This window comes from Gambusia affinis, linkage group LG06, assembly GCF_019740435.1.
Source record: "Gambusia affinis linkage group LG06, SWU_Gaff_1.0, whole genome shotgun sequence".
In the NCBI taxonomy this organism is placed as follows: Eukaryota; Metazoa; Chordata; class Actinopteri; order Cyprinodontiformes; family Poeciliidae; genus Gambusia; species Gambusia affinis.
Window position 1 is genome coordinate 20,837,363 of NC_057873.1, and position 21,958 is coordinate 20,859,320.

Below are 21,958 nucleotides of genomic sequence, written 5' to 3' on the forward strand. Positions count from 1 at the left end.
GGAGCCATGCAGTGGTCAGAGGCCTGTGATTTAGCAGATATGTGACAACAGCAAAATGTCAGACCAACCATTTTTTATTAGAGGTCATTGGTTTATGAATAAATCTTCCTGGGTGCCTTTAATCCAGTGTAGCACAACTGATATCTGTTTTTTTTTAAAGATTCCTAAAAGCCCACAAAAAATGTTTGCTCTAGCGTAAAATTATCTAATCAGTGATCAGTGGGAGGTTATGTTGTTTGAAAACCTCTGTGTGTGTTTTGTACTGTGATGTGCAGGAGTCTTCCTGTTTCCTTAAGTCATTGGCGAGTTTCAATGGCTGGAAGCTTTTCCAGTAACCAAGATCATTTTTAGAGCCCTTCTTTGTTGTGATAAAATCTACCAGATGTATATTTGGGTATCTGGGTCGAAGTGTATTCCCAATAAGACTCTTGAAGTGAGGTGGTGCTTGAAGATTTACTCTAAGTCACAGAGAAAATGCACTTGTGTGAAAATATGAATTTTCACACAATTTAACATGACAAACCCAGTCAAATTTGGTTTCACTTTCTAGAAAGTGAAAATAATTGTTCAAGAAAATATGTTTGCATTTTTTTTTAGTACTGTATATTGATTTCCATGAGATCTGTCTTTGCTCATCAGCCTATAGTGGCATTGGACAACAACAATTTTTAACTTGACTGTGCTCACAGCCCATTAGACGATGAGTAATCAGGCAGTTTTTTAGTGCGTTTATTCTTTTTCGGTTGCTTGGGATTTTTACTATATTTATTTATTCATCTCTGTTCTTTGTAGCAGTAAGATTTCACCTAATTAGTTACTTCCTTGTCTTTACACTCTTTTAAAAATTTTGTTCTGTTTATGCATTTAGTTTATATTTTTTGTGTTAGTGTTAGACATGTTTCCCTTTGTGTCTATTTTAGCTCCCTCCATCTTACCTGTGTTTCTTATTATTAGTCTCTCCCACAGCTGTTTGACCTCCCCTGGTTAGACTCACTCGGTTCCCATTTCACTGAAGCCATCTCTGTGTCTGCATTTGTTGACAGCTGGTTTCTTCAACATACATATGACCTGGTCCTGTCCTGTCCTGTCCTCCTCGTTCTTCAGTATTTTGTCTGCACTCTGCTCCAGCTACAACCTTTGAACTTATAACAGACATGGTACAAGGCACACATTGGGATTAGAGGAATCAGACAAGATGAGATTTTTTTTTTTTTTATGAAATTCATTATGAGGCTGATTAAATTGGCAAACTTATTATTTTAGTTTTGTTATTTTCCCCAAGCTATAACTCTCCTGTAGTAGGAGGAGTGACCTTTCCAGCAGACACAATTTACTTAAGCCGCACAGTTCTTTACACCACAATAGAAAAGACACAGACGTGATGTCCAAGATAAAACAGAGGGCTCCAGCAAAGGAAGCTCTGGGGGGGAAAATATTTTGAGTCACATAGTTGGGATTTTAACATGGCATAGACAACGTTAGAAACACACTCTTTTTTTTTGTTCTCCATGATCCATTAGAACAGCTCTTAACTACCTTTTAGTGATTGCTGTGAGCCGTAATACAGAGCAGAGTGTTCATACTGTGTTTTTATCAAAATTATTTACTTCTTTCTCTGTTGTTGTGGGCAGCTAGCTTCTCACAGCGGGGGGCACATCAAAGCATGCCATAAGCGTTGGAGCTGATTTGCTGCCAGACGCATTTCAAAGCACCAAATGACACCATAACACTTTCTCAATAGAAAATTGCATTTAATGGCATACCAAAGACTCAAAGGAGAGTCTTTGAAGGTGTAAAGTGGTTTAATTGCGTATAGGTGTTCAAACCTAGCTGTGTTTGTTTAAGGATGGCACTTTGGAGTGTGCTAAAAGCAATCACTTTGAAATATTTATCAAATACAAGTAACAGCAAGCTTTTGGGTATAGGTTTGACAAGCATAATTCTTACATAGACAGCATCAAATTACAAGAATGCTCAATATATCCTCAAGGTTTCTGTCCTTTTTGTGCCAATTTTGTTTCTCTGCTGGCAGGATCATAAAAACCTTGTTATGTCAGTTTAATGAAACTTGAAGAACTGGTGTATGTGTTAGGGGAGATAAGGGAATGCTCATTAAAAATTAAATATCTGCAACCCAAAACACTGCAGTTATTATAGTGGGTCAGAGTTGTCCTTTTGACTACACTTTAAGCATATTCCCTGTCTTTACAACTTTTCAATTCACAACTTTTCAGGCCACAGTTGTTACATTGGTCACTACATGAAGGGTACAGCTAATTGTTTTTCCATCTATTTTCAGGACACGGCCAATTAACCAGACAAGATGGATAGCAGTACTAGGATCCAAAACAAACACATAAGAGCAAAACAACAAGATAACAAGATATGATAAAATGCGAACAAAATACTTCAGGTTAGTTTGCTCTGCCTTTTTAGCACGATATAACAATGTCTACCATTAGAGCCTGAGAGAGTAAAGGCTGAGTTGGAAGTTTTCATTGAGTGTGCGCGACTCGAGCAAATGGTGTGACTTTGTCACTTTGACTGGCGGAGGCTCAATGTTTAAAAGGAGACTTAGCAAGAAAAATAAGTCAAAGTAAATTTAATAAAGAAATGCAGATTTGCACCAACACCATTACACAGTGACAGAAAGAAGATGGCTTTATATCTTGAGTAATTTTAGCAGACATACATAAAAAGGGGTAATGAAGCAAAAAAGAAATAAACATTAGTTACACAAACCTAACACCAAAACCATAAATGGTACCAATAAATATTTACATGCATTCAGATCATTACAGTAAGCTAAACTGAGGTCAATCCCTCTGCTGCTTCACTCTGCTGATGAGACACACCAGTAAAACGTAAGTGCTCACTATATAGCTCACATATTTCCAGCGTTAGTCTACTAGTAGTCTTCCACCTGTAACACTTCATTTGACTCATAGTCAATTAAAAACCAAACCTGTAAAATCCTGTTGAAGTACATCAGTTAACAGATATTGGACACATTAGTTAAAAATATTTGCGGTGTTTTTTTGTTGTTATTTTTTTAGGCTCTACCTTTGATATGATCAAACAAAAATGTTTGATTTTTGAGAATGCACAGCATGCAGCTTCCTTTTCCAGCTCTTGTCTGCTGTACCAGAATGAAGATTCATGGTCAACAGCGAAAACTAGGGACGAGACATTTGCTCTTTTCAAAGATTTTGCTTTGGCTCTGTTAGAAAAGTTTCGAAATGGCTCTTTATTCTGTATCATTCTCACTGGCTTGGAGTTGCTATGAAGTTTTTTTGTTCTAGTAGGTTAGTTCAATTTTTTTTATTGCATCTTTTGTTTTTTGTTTTTAAAAAAACCTTGAAATGCCTTATACTATTGAACATTTTAATCAAACTATTCACCAGAAAACTGAAGAGAGAAACAAACGTGTGATTTAGTTTGTTCCTGATGCATATCTTGATCATTTAATAATCTGCTCTCCATTTTACTGCCTTCAATATCAGTGAAATACATCCAAATGCTACCACTTTTTCTCAGCTCTCAGATGCTAGCTTTTAAATCCATCTATCTATTGTTCTATTGCTCTTTGTTCCTGGCCCTGAACACCACACTCTTTCACGTCCCTTTCCTCTTTTTTTTTTACATCATGGTTTGCCTATCGATGGGGTGGTGTACTTAATCTGAAGGTGAGACAGAGACAAGCACTCTCCAGACAAAGCCAACAACACACAGCCCAGCCAGCCTCAAGTATTCAGCTGCTACAGTTCGATGAGAGTGTTTACCACCTTGGATATCTCTTTGCCTTTTTGTAACAATTAAATGTTTCAAATGATCTTCTTCTTAACCTGCTTTAGGCTGACAGATTTTAATAGTTTTTTGTTTTGTTGTTTGTTTGTTTTTCATTTGCTCTTGTTGTAATTTTGATTAAAGAATAATGTTTTACTCTTTAAATCTTTTTAACGTACTTGGTTTAACAAGACTGCTTCTGTTTTACTTATTTCTTGAATATATCAGAATGGCAAGTGGAACTGGTCAATTATAGCTACAAATTATATAAATATATATATATATATATATATATATATATATATATATATATATTACATATGGTCAGATTGTTTTGGATAACTCTTTCTTTTTCGTTACATTTTCAGAACATTTGACACTAATTTTTATTGTTTCCGTTAGTATGTCTTGGATACAATATAATATCATGTCAATGTATGGAAAATAGAAAAAAAAATGACAAAATGAAAAAGGGAAAATGTGTATAGAGCTCTGCATGTGTAGTATAGAGGTATACAGTGTATTTGCAATAACAAAAACAACAACAACAAAGACAGACACTGTTTTGGTAGGTGGTCAAGATCTACCAACACCACACTTTCCTCCAGCAAATGTTGTTTTTGATTTCATCTGTCACTGTCCATTATTGTTGGAGCTTAATGTATTTGACATTAAGCTCAAATTTCTTAGAGTATCTGGTAACTCCTGGAGCATAGACCAGATTTTTTTTTTTATCATTCGCCTGTATTTTTTTTTTTTTAATTCTGGTGTCTCTGACCATGTCCGTGACCAAGGCTCTTGTGTTAAAAATGTTTTAGCATATCTTAGTCACAGAGGGTGGGCAGAGCATTCAACTTGCCCTTTATTATTAAATGCTAGATTTGCATTAATTACCACAGTTTTTGCTTTTTTTTTTCCATGTGTGACGGATTTTTGGAGCCCATGGAAGGAAAATTATGCGTGATCTGAATTGGTGGAAAGACACTTAGAATAAATGTTAATTATCATCTGCTACAGCACACATGCTTAAGCAGCAGTGCAGCTTTTATGTAAGTTCCTGGAGAAAGTAAAAATTAATTTACATTCACCTTTCCATTTTGATTCATTATACCTTATTATTATCAGAGGCAAATTGTTTCACATGTAACATTCACTGTGTGCCATTTACAAAAGCCCAAATTTATGTTAAAATATATTTCCAATTGTAATTTCAGTTTCAGTGTATTTGTCATGCATGCTTTTCAGTTTCATTTTTGCAAGGCTTCATTTTTCCTTAAGTTAAGTTTTGCTTTGTTGTTTTCTCTTAGAAGTCTCTATCCTTGCTGCACCTGATGAGCAGTAAATATTCATTATCATGTAGAACCTTATTATAATCTTCTATTCTTCAAGTATAGAAAACTCTGTTTCACACCCTTACTGTGCATGGGGCTTTTTAAAGGCTGCTTCAGCAGCTGAACACAGATTAAACTGGTCTTCTCCTTTTTCACAGTAGTTAAAGTAGGCAATATGTCAAACATATCATCTTGGTTGCTCCTCTTATCTCGGATAAACTTACTTTCATATCAGTGTTGACTTTTTTGAGATCTATTATTTTTTGAGTTCAGAACAGCCTTATGATTGCAATTTAGGAAACTGTTACATTGTTTGAACTCAGAGTGATATTCATATGAAATTATATAGCATGATCAGCTGTAACTTGCCGTGTGTCCATTGGCAAGGATCCATGGAAAAACAAACAGGTAAATTTGTATGCTTACACTTTTAAATCAAATGGGATAATGAATGACAAATGGAGCTTAGGCGAAAATTCAAACTGGGAGACTCGACCAGCTTCAACACATCATCTAATCACCACGCCGGGCCTCAGCCAATCCGGTACGGAGCTCCACGCCGCTCCAGCCAATCGTCGTCCGAGGACACCTTCAAGAGTTCAAGCTACCCTCGGGGCTTCCTGCTCGTCAGCCGTGCTTCGACTCTACGTATGCGCTTTCCAACCTCTCCCACATTCAGTCAGCTAGTCAGCTGCCTCCCGTCCGCCTGCAAGCCCTGTCCTGCAGTCCCCAATTCAGCTCGCTGGCGCACCTTCCGATTATCTTAGCCCTCTTTCAGAACCAAATGCAGGGAGTGTCCCTCACCTGCCGGCTGCGCTCCTGTCGACTCCCAGTCATTCCTCACCGATCTAACCACCCCATCAAGCCTGCATTCGGCCTCCATTGATGTCTTTCCCTCATTGATGACGCAGGCGTCCTCTGCCATCCGCCTGGCTCCCCGTTCCTGCTCACCGTGGTCAGCTGCTACGGCTCACTGGTGCTGTCAACCTGCAGCCAAGCGCTGGTTGTCTCCACGATCCGCCGTGGCTCCATTGACGCACGTCGGCTCTTCCTCCTCGTCCCATCATGGACTCGATCCGTTGCCCGATCTTCTCTACCAGTCCACCTCCAGGAGAAAACCGAAATCAGATCACTACGCCACCTCCGCGTAGCTCAGCTCGCAGCTGGCTCTTCAGCCTCATCAACCGGAACTTCCATGCCCATCGGGCGCCGTTTCAGGTAAGACGACCCACTCCTGATTCGTTCATTTTCATACGCATCATGTCACCGTCAGCGCACCAGTACCTTTAATTCAAGTTTATCTCGCCTCCTATTGCTGGTCAGTTGGCATCTTCAGGGTCTAGAGTAGCTCAATTAGTTAGAAGAGCCGGGGTTCTCACGGCCCGCCATTTAATGACGACGCTCTTTGTCAACCTCATTCTATTTCCCGCTCAGGCCGCTGTAGCCCTCTCTTTACTCTGTTGCTTAGCTCGCTCCAAATTCTGTCAGAAGTCCCAGTTCGTATCTCAGCACATTCTGCCCTCCAGCCCAGCTGCCGCTGGTCTCCTAATCACAGCACTATGTTTCTTTAAGCTCTTTTTACTAATAGAGGGGATTCTTTTAAAGCTACACATGAAACACACCTGAAAACGAACGAGTTTGGTGCAATCTTTTACTTACAAATTCCTCTTTTATCGGAGGAGGGAAAAAAGAAAAACTTAATCGTTTAGTTAGTAATTTAGTAAGAGAATTTGTTGAGGTTTAGGAAGTATTATTATATTGCATGTATCTAAATGCATAATGTTTTAAGTGTTTTATTTTAGTTTGTATGCCTTATAACTTCAGTGGCCACTTAGTAATTTATGCAAAAGAGGCGAGGTGCCTGGTGTTAACGGAAGAGAAGGGAATAGGCGAGGTCGCTGCAAGCGAGAATCGACAGAGCCACGGGTTTTCAACCGTAGTTGGTTTTGTGGGGATTATTTAAGATTTGACTGCTTATGAAAGGATAACACAAGATACAGTGGAATAAATCTTTTTGTTTTACATCTTTACATCGGAGCGCTGTGGAAGTTGTGTTTTTCCTCCTCAAACACACGAGGGAAATCAGCGATATTAACCTTGTGGCAACACACATCGCCTGCGATAAAGCTTACATGATCTAACTTCCCTGGCATGTGGCCGTTTACCTAAAACTGTTATCGGTTGTCCCTCCCTGTCGGTTGCAAACGTAACCCAGGCTTTCCCTCTTCAAACCTGCAGCTGGTGGAGACACCCTACGGGCTCTGCGTTGTGTCATGTTGTATGTGTGAAGGTAGGATGTGTTCCTTGCAGAAGAGTAATCAGGCGCAGGGCTGTTAGTCGTGGGGAGACAACAAAGCTTACGGCCATCAAGTCTCACAGACCGCACACCCCACCACGCGACATTCTCCCGACCGACTCACTTCAGTCTTCACGGACGCCGCCCCGCCCTCTAGTTTTGGGGGCTTTAAAAGGTAAATGGTTGCCGGAGTGGCCATCCTAATTTCCTCAGTCTGAATCCTCTTCATTTTATGAAATATTTCCCTTTGCCATAGCTTCCTGCCTCTGGGGCCGTCTTTGGAGCAGAATGCGTTTATTAGCGCGCTGCGATAATATTGCCATAATCCAAGCATTAATAAAGGCCGCCCATCCGTTAGCTCCATTATGCCTTTCAATCGCCGCTGCACTTGGCAAGCTGTCAACAACATTCATCATCTCAGCTCAGCACGTGTCCGGTCATACAATGCTATCGCCGACTCTCCGCCCCGTTCTAAATTTCAGGTTTCGCTGTTCATGCCGTGCTACCGACGCTCAACCCGAGCTAACGCCAGCCTTCGAAGATTTGATGCTTAATAAATGGCTCTCTCCACTCCCTCTCGCGTTCATCACGCCACTACATAAAGTTGGTCTTCGCCCCATCTACACTTCCACTTCTTCACATACTCACGCCTGGCAAACCTTCACCGTGTCTGCGCTGCTATCAATTATCCCCTTTACCCTGATAATATATCCATAGTCCTCGCTTTTATCACACTGTTTCGACCATCGTCGATTCGTACTGTCCTCCATCCGCAGTCCGCTCGCGGGCATCAGTTTTCACATGAAGCTACAGAAACCCAGTTAATCACCTAGCCTCTTCTCGAACTCTGCTGCGAAGCTTCTTTCCAAAGGGATTGCTAGGCATAGCTCCTCTATTTCCGATAGCGGAGACCGATCACTCCCATTACCTAGGCGTCTCATCACTGCGCTCCGTCCGGAGTTTTCTCCATTACACCTAAGCGCTCCTCCGTGCGCTTGCATCCTAGCCTTCCATGGATTTCTTGGGCTGAGTGAGTTCATGTCTGCATTGAAAGTATTCAGTTCGTCATGAGATCTATCTATATCTGATCTAAAAATTCTTTGCGGACCACTACAATCCTTTACATCAAACACAACAAAACAAAAGGTTTGCGTGCTATTGCACGCATGGACGGTCCGTTCTGCGCTTTTCACACCATGCTCAGATTCACATGCAAAGACATCAACTCTGCCACGGATCCAAATCTCTGTTTCTCACACCTGAATGCTTCACCTGGACTGCTAACTGGTTCACTCACCACTTCAGACTCGCGTTAACAGCTTGCGGTCTTCCACCTAGTCACTTTTCGGGCCATTCTTTTAGAATAGGCGCCGCAACTTCTGCCGCCGTTCAAGGCGTCCCCACAGCTTCCCTCCTTCAGCTCCGTCGCTGGTCCTCCTCAGCCTTCTAGTCTTACATCAGACCGGATCTCTCAACCATACTCGAAGCTCAAAGTTCCATTTCTGCAGGTGAGCATCTCGCCATATATGGTGGTGGAGCGTTTCGCCATTTCTAACATCTCATTCTGCCTAGGAGATCCGGCCGGACCATCGGTCCTCATTCCTCGGCTCGACAGCAGCCATTCCATCCTCCACAGGTCACCAAGCGGTCGTGCCTAACAAGTCTATCAGACTGCAGGCCCCCGCCAACGCGGTTCGCGCCTAACAAGTCTATCAGACTGCAGGCCCCCGCCAACGCGGTTCGCGCCTAACAAGTCTATCAGACTGCAGGCCCCCGCCAACGCACTTCGCGCCTAACAAGTCTCGCCAGACTGCAGGCCACGACTGACGCCTATCAGTTCGGCAGACTGCAGGCCCTACCCGACGCCTATCAATCCTGTCAGACTGCAGGCCTGACCGACGCCTATCAGTCTTGTCCGACTGCAGGCCTGACCGACGCCTATCAGTCTTGTCCGACTGCAGGCCCTGACCGACGCCTATCAGTCTGGCAGATTGCAGGCCCCGACCGACGCCTATCAGTCTCGCCGTGCTGCAGGCCTGACCTACGCCTATCAGTCTCGTCAGACTGCAGGCCCTGACTGACGCCTATCAGTTCGGCAGGCTGCAGGCCCTAACCGACACCTATCAATCCTGTCAGACTGCAGGCCTGACCGACGCCTATCAGTCTTGTCCGACTGCAGGCCCTGACCGACGCCTATCAGTCTGGCAGATTGCAGGTCCCGACCGACGCCTATCAGTCTCGCCGTGCTGCAGGCCCGACCTACGCCTATCAGTCTCGTCAGACTGCAGGCCCTGACTGACGCCTATCAGTTCGGCAGGCTGCAGGCCCTAACCGACACCTATCAATCCTGTCAGACTGCAGGCCTGACCGACGCCTATCAGTCTTGTCCGACTGCAGGCCCTGACCGACGCCTATCAGTCTGGCAGATTGCAGGTCCCGACCGACGCCTATCAGTCTCGCCGTGCTGCAGGCCCCGACCTACGCCTATCAGTCGTCGACTGCAGGCCCTGACCGACGCCTATCAGTCTTGTCCGACTGCAGGCCCTGACCGACGCCTATCAGTCTTGTCCGACTGCAGGCCCTGACCGACGCCTATCAGTCTCGTCAGACTGCAGGCCCCGACCTACGCCTATCAGTCCCGTCAGACTGCAGGCCTCAACCAACGCCTATCAGTCCCGTCAGACTGCAGGCCTCAACCAACGCCTATCAGTCCCGTCAGACTGCAGGCCTCAACCAACGCCTATCAGTCCCGTCAGACTGCAGGCCTCAACCAACGCCTATCAGTCCTGTCAGACTGCAGGCCTCAACCAACGCCTATCAGTCCTGTCAGACTGCAGGCCTCAACCAACGCCTATCAGTCCTGTCAGACTGCAGGCCTCAACCAACGCCTATCAGTCCTGTCAGACTGCAGGCCTCAACCAACGCCTATCAGTCCCGTCAGAATGCAGGTCAGTCAGGCCTCGGCCCGGCTCCCTCTTTTGGGGGGAAGACTATCCGAGCTCGCCGAGCAGACCGCCTGCTCACGGCGATCCTCGGCTCGGGGTCTTCTGCCGGGTCCGAGCGCCAAAGAATTGTACCATTAAATCTTTTTAACTGCTATTTTCTTCTCTTTGTGAGTCTCTCCAGATTGAAATGGAGCTTAGGCGAAAATTCAAACTGGGAGACTCGACCAGCTTCAACACATCATCTAATCACCACGCCGGGCCTCAGCCAATCCGGTACGGAGCTCCACGCCGCTCCAGCCAATCGTCGTCCGAGGACACCTTCAAGAGTTCAAGCTACCCTCGGGGCTTCCTGCTCGTCAGCCGTGCTACGACCCACCTCCTCCCCATCTCCACCTTCACCATGAGGGACATACTCTAGGATCCTCCGGGCTCTCCCATCTCCAGGCTCCGCTCCACCACCAGATTCGGTCCCGGGGGGAAGACTATCCGAGCTCGCCGAGCAGACCGCCTGCTCACGGCGATCCTCGGCTCGGGGTCTTCTGCCGGGTCCGAGCGCCAAAGAATTGTACCATTAAATCTTTTTAACTGCTATTTTCTTCTCTTTGTGAGTCTCTCCAGATTGAAATGATTTTACAATAACTTCCCCTATATCTTACATGAGCGTTCTTTGCCCTATGTGTAAAAATAAAGCTATAACTTGCACTAGTGATGACAGCATTGTGACAAAACACTCTAAACATATTTTTTATTGCTGTAATATTCATGAACATAACAGCAGGATGTGTTTATATCCAGAGTCATCAATCTGCTCTATCAACCACTTACCAATTGCAAATGGAAATTATAATTGCATATCAATCATGGATTCTGACAGCAATAGCTATAGCCCTTAAGTGACCGTATTATGAATGACCTTAGATACCAACAGCAAACTTCCCATTTTACATCTGAGAAAATGACCAGATCTTAGTAGGAGACAGCAAAACAACCAGTTCTTTGTTTTGTTTTTCTTTGTTTGTTTTGTTTCGTTTTCTTTTTTCTCAATGTGGCAAATGGTATTGTGTCTGAATTCACATTGTTTGTAGTTAATGTGAAAGCAGGAGATTATACTTTTCTGTCCTCTCTATTTGTGCAAATGTTGTAATTCCAGATGTGCTTTTTTAGTGTGACGGAAACAGAAGAGCTGGATTTGGCACGCTGCCTAATTTTTCTCACAGGTCTTATGTTGTAAAACAAGAATGTTCTTACTTTTCGCCATAGATCAAAAGGTGTGCCTTACAAAGCTATTGTATTACAAGAGACATATCCGACTGCAAGCAGGATTTTTTTTTTTTTTTAAACATGGAAGTTTAGGATCCTTAAATCCTAGAAAAGCCTGTAAAAGCCAAGTTTTGTGTGGCAAAATGCAATATGAAGTCGACAGGCAGAGTTTTAAGTGGACAACAAACGATGTGGATGTGCAGTGGACTGTAAGATCTAAAGCTTAACTCAAACCCAAAACAATTTTTCTGACTTTAGAGCCTAGCAAGCAATTTTTATATAAGTGTGAAACCACTATCTTTATCCACCAGTTTCTAAAGTACATTCTAAAGTAAAGAACTCTCGAGATATATATATATATATATATATATATATATATATATATATATATAATTTCCTTCCTTCATGCATATTTGAATAACGTTTTGAAATTAGTGTTCAAAGACAGAGAACTACAGTGACTGTTTGCTTAAAAGCAGCCTGCTGTACATCACAAGTACGGACAACTTTGAATAGATTTCCTTTTAATGAACAAGCAGTTGCACAAACATTTACAAAGAAAATGTGCACTGCTAATGTCAGTCTGAATTCACAATACCTAATTAGTAAACTTGTACTCTACTGAAGAAGATAAAATCTTTCATACTTCCAATGATATCAAAGTAACTAGCAGGGCACAAACATTATTAATACTCAAGGTGACTAAGTCAAAAGTTGTAACTTTCTTTTATGTTTTTTGGATGATCAGAAAGTAAATACAAAAAAATGAGAGAAATAAATAACCTTTAGGGTTGTACAGTAATATGTGTAAATGTATTTAAAATTAAAAATATATATATTATTTTTGTGAATGTAGGAGACTTGTAATTTTGGTTTTCCAGTGGTCAAATTCATTTACGGTATTCTGCACGTTTATTGACACCCTGATAAAGATGTGTGTGCATTTTGAAGAATGGTTAACAAAATTAGGTTTCTGTAGTCTGAGATTTAAATTTAAAAATGTATTAATAGTCAAATCTACCATGACACACAGTACTTCCAGTGAGCAAATGCAAGCTGCCATTTTTTTTATATAGCAAAGCAAGTCGCCAGTGACTTTACACTGTAGGCAGTTTAATAATGACAATTGGATAAAATCCAATTGTTTTATTGCAGTGACCATAAATGAGGTGATGCTTAGATTAAAAACATCCAGAGTTTATCCAAAAGATTTATATGCATGGCTTTGTAGAACACACTTCACGTCAGGTATGTGCTGCTTCTGCCGATTTCTTAAGAAATTAACGTGCACACCTTCATGGGGGAGTTACTTCTTTTTTCCAGCTTCAACATGAGCAGACATTATTTATACATAATCTTCATGATCTTTAAACATTTTTTAAGTTTTAGGCCTCATTTTATGACTTTTCTCTCAAACTGAAATATTTACATTACATTGTTGGCTAGATCATTATTTGAAAATCATTTTCTCAATGGGTTTACATAAGGATTTCTCTTTCATTTTGCTTTAGATCGTTCAATTTTATTTGTCAAAGTGACCCACTTTGTAGAGATTAAACATGAGTTGTCAGCTTTATTGGAGCTGGCATGCCTAAAAACATAGTTGACATTTAATTTACTGACAAATATCTATGATGAAATTTTTGCCCTGCTAGCCTCCCTATTATGTAGCAGGGAACGACTTTTTACCTGTACACTGCTGGTATTGTACCATCATCCATAATCAGATTTGCTAATCTTGTTTTTTCATTTACTTACATTTTCAAAATCAGATAATCCCGAAGACCCTGACAACTTGCCAACCATCTTTATTTAGTAGAATTAAATAAAGACTGGTAAACTTAGAACGATTTCTACATATCACAAAATATGTTTCCCTGGAAGTGCAACATCAATGTCTGCCATTTTAGTTTTATTTTTTTGAGCAATTAGGTTGTAAAATGCCACTTAATTTACCTTTCTAAACCATGTGCTGTACGCTCTTCTGAACGTCTTCAACTTTAAATATCCATATTGTTTTGTGCTCTAAGACTACTGAGAATTCAAGATTAAACAGCTGCGTTGAAAGGGTTTTGAGAAAAGTATATCCTGATATATCTGCTTACTGCTATTCCAGAGCAGAAAACCAGGTGACGAGAGCAAAGTGCACACTCTCAATCAATGCAGAGGGCATTATAATTGTTTTGAGATGCAGAGGAGGCAAATGTCAAGTGCAAACGGTTTGTGTAATGTTAGAGCGTAAAAGAGCCTTTGAGATGTGAGACAGTCATGGCTTGGTTAGATGGTTCTCCGTAGTCTAATCCCACCTGCATCGACATACAGCTTTTAAACGATGGATCTGAATTTTCTGAAAAGAGATCACTGAGACAAAGATCACTTTTCAACAGGGAGGCAGGAGGTGCCCCGTGACACTTACATCCCCCTTACCCTTTGCACAGCTGTGGGAGGAAGCAGGTAGGATTTTGTGCCAGCTGGGGTGGGCGTAATCCGAGCTGTCAGCGCATCACCGGTGATGTTGGTTTCATCATTTGACCAAACCATGGCGACCAACTCTGGTATAGATATAAATAGGTTGCAATGTTGTTCATGAGAGAATGCTGTGCAAACTGTAATGTATGTTGTAGGATTTTTAGCTCACGAGCATTTAAGATATGCAATAATTTGTTACAAGGGCCTTCTTTAAAGCCTGTTATGACAAGTCAATGTTTGAAATAAATCTGTTTGTTATAAATATTACATTACAAAATACCAGTTTAGTTTTCAGAAAATGACAAAATGGAGAGGGAGGGTTGTAGATTGGATCCCATCAAGAGATTTTTTAGGGTGCATTCACAAAAGCCTTGTTTAGTCTGCTTTAATCAAACTCTGATTCATTTGCATAGAAAGTCTGTTTTTGTTGGGGGTTTTTTTCTTTTGGTGGATGGGCAATCAAACTGATGCGAACCAAAAATGCAACTTTCGGTTCAGTTGCAGTGAACTTTGGCGCGGTTCAAATCCAGGTGAATGTGGACCGGAGACCGCTCCAAAAGCTGGAAGAAACGGCTCATTTTCCTCTGAAGATGCTCATTGTCTGGCCCCTTCAGACATTTTCGTGTTACACTGTCATACTTGGCATCATCAGTTGTAAGGACTTTGTGAACTGGTGTCAGCAGAACCTCCTCCTGATCAATGGAGGAGAAAGCAAGAAGTGGTGGATTTCTGAAAGCACAGAACCACCCCACCGACACCGGTGAACTTCCAGGGAGACGACATTGAAATAATGGATTCTTTTAAATATCTGGAAGTTCACATAAAACAATAAATAAATCAGAGTTGACTCATAATATTGATGCCCTTGCAGGAAGAGTCAGATTAGACTTTACCTTTTTAGAATAAAAAAAATAATAATCCTACTTCATTGCACATTCCTTGGATCAGGATACACTATTTTAAATAACTGCACAGATTTTTATGTTATCTTGTGATTACATATTTTAACATGTTTTTGCGTATTATGTACAATACCTCAGTCATCTGGTAATTTAAAGTGCTTTGTACATAAAGCTGTATTGGATTGGAAACCTGTTCTTTATTGATCCAACATATTGTGGGATAAAATATTCAGCTCAGGGCATACCTTCTAAAATCTGATCCCCTCAGCATGATTTAAATGTGTTTATGAGCATGAAGAAGTTGAGCATGTTGTTATTAAGGTCCAAAAATAAATATAGAGTTTTATGTTCTTGGAAGTGGCAAAGATAAAAGAAAATTGTTTCAAAATTAGTTGATTTTGATAGTGATTTGAAATACTCTAAGACTCTAAAATTATCTTAAGGGGCCAAAAGCTTTACTTTAGTCAACCCTGCTTTATAATTCTCCCCTTTTTTGACTTCTTTGCCTTTTCAAGAAACCATGCTTGGGTTGTACTTCAGCAGAAGTAAAAATTCAAAATGTTAACTGTTCACCAATACTTGATTTTGGTCCTTTTTCACTTACCATGGAGGAAATAACACATCAAAATATGTACGAATGCTTAACAATTGCTTTTTTGAAGATAAAGAGGTTATAATATTGGTGCTAGAGATTTGTGTAGATGTATTTTGCTGACATTCAGTAAACTGCAAATGTCTTTTTTCACTAGGTAGTGGGAGAGTGGCGCTTCAGCAAGATCCATTGTGACATATTTGTCACCCTGGATGTGATGATGTGTACAGCAAGCATCCTCAATCTATGTGCCATCAGCATTGATCGGTAAGTCTGATGTTGTAGATTTGCCAAGTGTGGTCACTCATGATTGCAACATGGAAATCAATGGAAATATTTAGCTTCTGAATGATAAAAAAATAAATCCCTGCCTCTTGGTGCATGACTCGCCAGGCCGTTGTGTCTATTTACAGAGTAAATGGCCTTTTCAGACATGAATTTCACTCTGCACACAGTCTGAAAATGAAACATTTGGTTTTAATTAGGGACCCCCAGATGTCCTACAGATATAACATGAATAGACCTTTTTTTTTTTTTTAAATACATAAATAAATGTTTTTTTAAACTATGAAGAGAGCATAAGCCAAAGAAAATGTCATTGCGTATCTACCAGTAAATTTAAAAGCATTTTATACAAAAATGGTCTTATATTGTACACAAAATCATGTGAAGGAGTTCAAACTTCGGAAAAAAAAAAATTAATACACAATTTTCAGTTCAGCTGTTTTTCAGTTTGAAACATTGTCACAACTATTAAAACCTAAAACAGAATCTTTTGGTATTGAAATCAAAAGTCACACCAGGAGCTTTAGAAAACAAGACACTGACTAAAACATAGATCATAATACAACATTTATTTATTTATTTATTTATTTTTACAAGCAGAGCTGTAATCTAGGGCTTATAAAACAAACACCAGCACTAAAACAAGGCGAACAATTTTCAGACTTTGACGCATTAAAGTCTTGCTTTCTACTCCTTTATTTTGACATGTACACTGCTCTCATTGCCTCATGTAGAAAAGCTACAATTAAATTTATGCCCTTTTCTGAGCTAAATTTCAGATTCATTAATTCACTGCTACAGTATACTGCCCCTTTTATAGTTGTGTTTAAGATTCCATTGCTTGATTTGAAAAGACTTTTAATTCAAGGGCAGCTCTTTACATGACTGAGCTTTCAAAGTCCCACATTCTCACCAGAACACAGTGGATGAAAAATCTGTTTCTATTTGATTTCTGTGGATTCAGGCTGAAAGGTAGAGGTGACTAAATCCTATCTGTGGTGGCCTTTAATCTGAGGAACGGCCTTCCCTTTTAAACGAGAGCTGGTCAGACCATTTAAAACCAATTTCCTCCCTCCCCCATTTAATCCTAGCAGACCAGTATATGTAGGCTTTTATTGTCCATGTTCATTGTTCTTTTGCTTAGTTTATTGCAGTTAAGTGTTTTCACTGATTTGGAAGTTGTCAATACTATATGTCACACAACAAACCCTGTTATGTTTGGATGGAGCTGCTTTAAAATTTGATTTTGAAAATTTATTTTATGCGGTCGATCAATGATTATTTGTAATAAACAAAAGGTAAGTGTGGTAGCGTGTGAACAGCTGGCATGATTTTATGTAATTTTGTGCTAAATTTACACTATTTCTACTTGGCAGAGCTTTATCCAGATGGTCTTAAAAAATTCAGTCATTAAATCGTCTGGTCCTGCTCAACTGTTTCATGCAAGTTGCATCAACAATTGCATCAGTACACATTCTGCGATTTCCAATTACCTAATCCCAGAGCGTACAACTCTTTTACATGTTCAAAATCTAAGAAAAAGAGACAAAATGAAAATTAATGTATTTTTATTTTTGCTGAATTCTTCTGTAGGGATACAGATTAAATTCATAATATAGCATAAAACAGCTTAATACTTTGAAGCCATCATACAGACTCATTCAGTAAATTAGAATATTACTCAAAAGCCTGTTTAGTTCAGGAACTTTATCACTAAGTGAAACAGATTGTATAGATTAATTACACACAAATGGATGTTGGAAACCCATATACAGTACAGACTAAATGTTTGGACACAAAATTGTTTCCAAACATTTAGTCTGTACTGTATATGTTAATTATGACAACTTTACACTTAAATGTAATGAAAACGTGACATTTAAAATTAGAATATTACATTAGATTACATTAAAAAACATATTTAAAATAGAAATGTGGGCTTACTGCAGTTAAGCAAGCAAAGTATGTTTAATACTAGATCTTAAGCATATTTTATTAATATGTATGTGTAATAGCATTCTCAAAGGCTATTATTATCAAAAGGTGCTTTTAGTATGACATTCTAATTAAAATGAAATCACAGTTTGTCAATAAAACTAAGAAAACCTCCTTATTGTTTATATTAGACTTAATAATATTCTTCATTGTGAAATTTCCAAACAGCATGGTCTATTTTCTTCAGGATCAATCTGAGACACCAATTTTTTAAATGTGGACACTGTTGGGCAGGTGAAAGAAGGACGTCCTAGAAACGTGCTTTATTATAACTAGTGTTCCCTTACAGTGGCTTCAGATGGTCATATCAGTCATTATTTGTGGCATGATATACCACCTATCCTCTTAATTCATATTATTCAACTAATCATCTTAAACTACTCAAAAATTGCATTATTTGATTAAAAAATACATGGTTCTGAAGTAAACAAAATAACTGATGACATTTCACTCTTACTCATTGTTGGTACATTGAAATTGTTTCACTGACTTGGAGGGAGTATTTTGATTCTTCTCCTAGTCATAAGAAAGCGCAGTACAAACTTCCTCCAGCCCCAGTAAAGCATCACCTGCATCATGGTTTTTAATTCTTAAAATCTGAGAATTCATCCAGAAACTCAGATTAAGACCTGAGTGGAGGCTGAAAATGTCCCTCTTTCCCCCACGTTTTATTTCAGTAAGACAAACTAAGAGAAACTCTCAACTATAGATTGTCGCTGGCAATTCTCCTGAGATAGTGGTTCAAGACAGCTCAAAACCAATTTTGTGTAAGAAAGAGCTTCAGAAATATAATGATGTATTTCTAGTGATTAATAAATTACATTAAAGATTCTTTTTCTCTTCAAGTAGAAAGAAAAGTAATTTAATAATATAATAATTTTCTCCCGTTGTGCTGATTTTTGATTCATTTATTCTGAGCTGTCGGGGATCAGATATGGTCTCAGTGGGGTTTTTTTAGTGGATGGCAGGAGTGAAGACATAGCAGAGATGTGTGTAAGATTAAGACTCTTTCTTAGTTTTAACGGTAGGTTGACATCCTTCAGAGAACTACTAAAAATATATATGAAATATACAAAGTAGTGGGAAGATCACAAAGGTGGAACTCACATTACAGTCATGGTTTATTAAAAAAAATTATTTATTGCAGTAACGTGGTTCAGCAATTCAAACATGATATAGATTAATTACACTGGGACCAATGTTTTCAAGCTGTTCTTTCTGCTAAAGATGTAGATTTCCTGCTGTCGGGTGATGAAGCTAGGAGAGGTTTATTTGTGCAGCACATTTCCTCAACAGGGTAATTCAAAATGCTTTACATGATGAAAACAAAGGAGATCAGACAAACATTACTTTGGAGAGCCATAATAAAGAAAAGTAATAGAAAATTGGAATACAGGAAAAAAATATATATATAGTGAAGAATATCAAACTCAAGATGCCTAGCAAAACCCCAAGTTTAAATCTAAAATATAATGGTACTAAAATAAAATGTGTGCTCTTTGACATAAGGAATATGGTGGCACACCAATTTGTGGTTAGGTTGCTGCTGTTCAAATCCCTTCCCCTTTGCTGTAATATCACTAAAACTGACATACATTTAGCCGTGAGAAGATTGAAGAACTGGATTTGTTGCACAGGAGGAAACTCACCACAGCACCATGTAGAAATTCACTGAGCTCCAGAGAGTGATCCATTCTTTCACAAATATTTGCATAAGCAGCATGTCAAGGTGCTGGATTTCATTCCCCTGTAGACATGGAGGTAGTTTGTAAACCTGATTTCCATTTAGCTTTTCGACTGTGAATATTAACTAACTGATTTTAGCCTGGGTGAATTAAATTTAGGGCTTGAACAATACTGATCATAGCAGTTCTTAAAGTACATTTTCTACCTTGGGTAACAGTAACACTGTACTCTAAGTCCTAACCTTGTCAGTACAAGTGAAAATAAAAGCAAGCTCGTGTACCTCAGAGTATTTGAGCTCTTTTGAGATTTTGGACTAAAGATATTGGTCTCAGTTTTGATTCTTTGCCAGAGTAATGTTGCCACTTACCAAATTTTCTACTGCGATGTAGGATATTTATATCTAAACCAGGAGTGTCTGAGGACATAACCGAAACACATCGTAACGTAAGTGGGAGGATTCTTTTTGTCCTTTTTTGATTTTCTATGCTGAAACAGGAAAAAATTACTCCATGTACCAACATGGCCATTTCATTTTCTGAACTGGAATCAAACTGATTAATAAAGGCTCGTCTAGCTGCTGAGAGAGTAGCGATAGTTGCCATGGCTTTGTCTCGACGTAGAGACTTATTGTCTGGAAAATTAGCAGTTGCAGTTGTTAAGCATCTTTGGCTGGATGTGTTTTATTATATTGGTTGTCTGAAATAACAGCCTCGAAGCCATTTAAAAACTGAGTGTGTGCGGTCCTTAGATTCTGTTCAGTAACAATACTCGATGTGTTGTTGTAAATTATCCAATTTAATTAAATAGTGCCAGTAAATTAAAGCAGATCAACAGCAGCAGGAGCCTGCTCGTTTCAAGCTGGACGTTTTAAGAGTAAATCTGCGTTGTCATTTTGCTAGGTTAACTTCCAGAACATGTATTACAATTCCAAGTGCAAGACATCCCCAATATTTTCTTTTTATAGATTTCCGCCCTCCTTAATTTTACATTATTTTCTGCTTGGCTGCATGTTGGAGTCCACACGGCAAATAAAATCTAGCATGGTCACACATGGAGACTATTCCAGCTCTTATCGAAAGCAGTGAATAAGAATGAAGGATGACTCTCGCATTTGGAGCAAGATCTGGTTGATCTGAATAATATCATGGTTGATTCCTATTTGTGCATATTGTAAGCTAGTGTCCAAACATGCAAGAGGACAATGGCTTCAGCATTTACATGTTGACAGTATTCCACTAAGCTGAAAAAGCTTACTGCCTATTTGTGAACACAGAAGAATAAGAAGGAAGAAGAGGAGGGATGAGTGTGAGTTGATCTAAAGTTTCCTCTCCTTCCTTCAGTATATTTCTGTTTCCACCCATATGAGACTGATTTGTGAAAGCCCTGATAATAGCTCAGGATAAATAGGTGTGCTTTTATCAGTTTAGCGGCTCTGGGAAGCAATGAGACGTGTTCACGCAAACACTGTCTGCAGCTAAATCTTCTGTGAATGCAATCATAAAAAGGATGAGGACATTAGTGGGGAATTGAGTCTTTGCTTTCTAACAATGACCAGTCACTTATTTAGAAACAGAAGATGAAACCGTCTTAATGTAGGCAGTGATAAGAGGACACACACACAGGAAGTATGATTCATGATAAGACTAATTAATTTTTTGTTTTTTGTTTTTATCCTTTTTTCGGTTGCTACAATATAGATAGGACAAATTTATGACTTGATACTGAACTTTCAGAAGAGAAAGTTCAGTACAAGTTCATTTATAAAGTTTTTTTTTCTTTTTAAATTGTATACACACTCAAAAATATTTTAATAGGCATTCAGCCTTTTCTTCTTTGCATTACCGCATGCGTCTCAAACTCTAGTCCTCAAGGGCCGCAGTCCTGCAACTTTTAGATGTGCCTCTGCTGCACCACACCTGATTAGAATAATTAGGTCATTAGCAAGGCTCTGGAGAACTTAGGAGAACAAGGAGGAGGTAATTAAGCCATTTCATTCCAGTGTTTTGTACCTGTGGCACATCCAAAAACTGCAGCGGCCCTCAAGGGTTATAAATGTACTAAAAAGTCCTAAAAATATCTAAATTGATATGCAGTAATCAATGTGTATGGAGACAAGTATTTAATGGTTGCTTATGTCAAAATGCTACAAGGCAGCACACATTCACACGCTACTACTACAAGTGTAGTAGCGTGTGAATGTGTGCGTAAATACTTGCTTGACTGAATGTTGTGTAAAGCGCTTTGGAGTCCTCTGGGCTAGATGAAGCACTGTACAAGTACAGGAGATGTGCCATTTTAACATTTAAGGGGAAGAGTGGGGGACGGGAATGCGTGTTTTATTTTATGTTAACAGGGATATATTTTAAAAAGAGGTTTTATTTTGTCTTATTCAATTTCTAATGGTATTACCT

The 21,958-nt window shown here is 39.7% G+C and overlaps 1 protein-coding gene across 3 annotated transcripts in view; it reads left to right on the forward strand.

Annotated features, from left to right (window-relative positions):
* The window catches only part of drd2a (dopamine receptor D2a), a 55,555-nt gene that overhangs the window by 26,523 nt on the left and 7,074 nt on the right, over window positions 1–21,958 (forward strand). For all 3 annotated transcript variants that reach the window (XM_044120607.1, XM_044120605.1, XM_044120606.1), the window contains exon 3: window positions 15,739–15,848. In XM_044120607.1, the coding sequence (XP_043976542.1) occupies window positions 15,739–15,848 (110 nt within the window). The remainder of the gene's footprint in view (window positions 1–15,738; window positions 15,849–21,958) is intronic.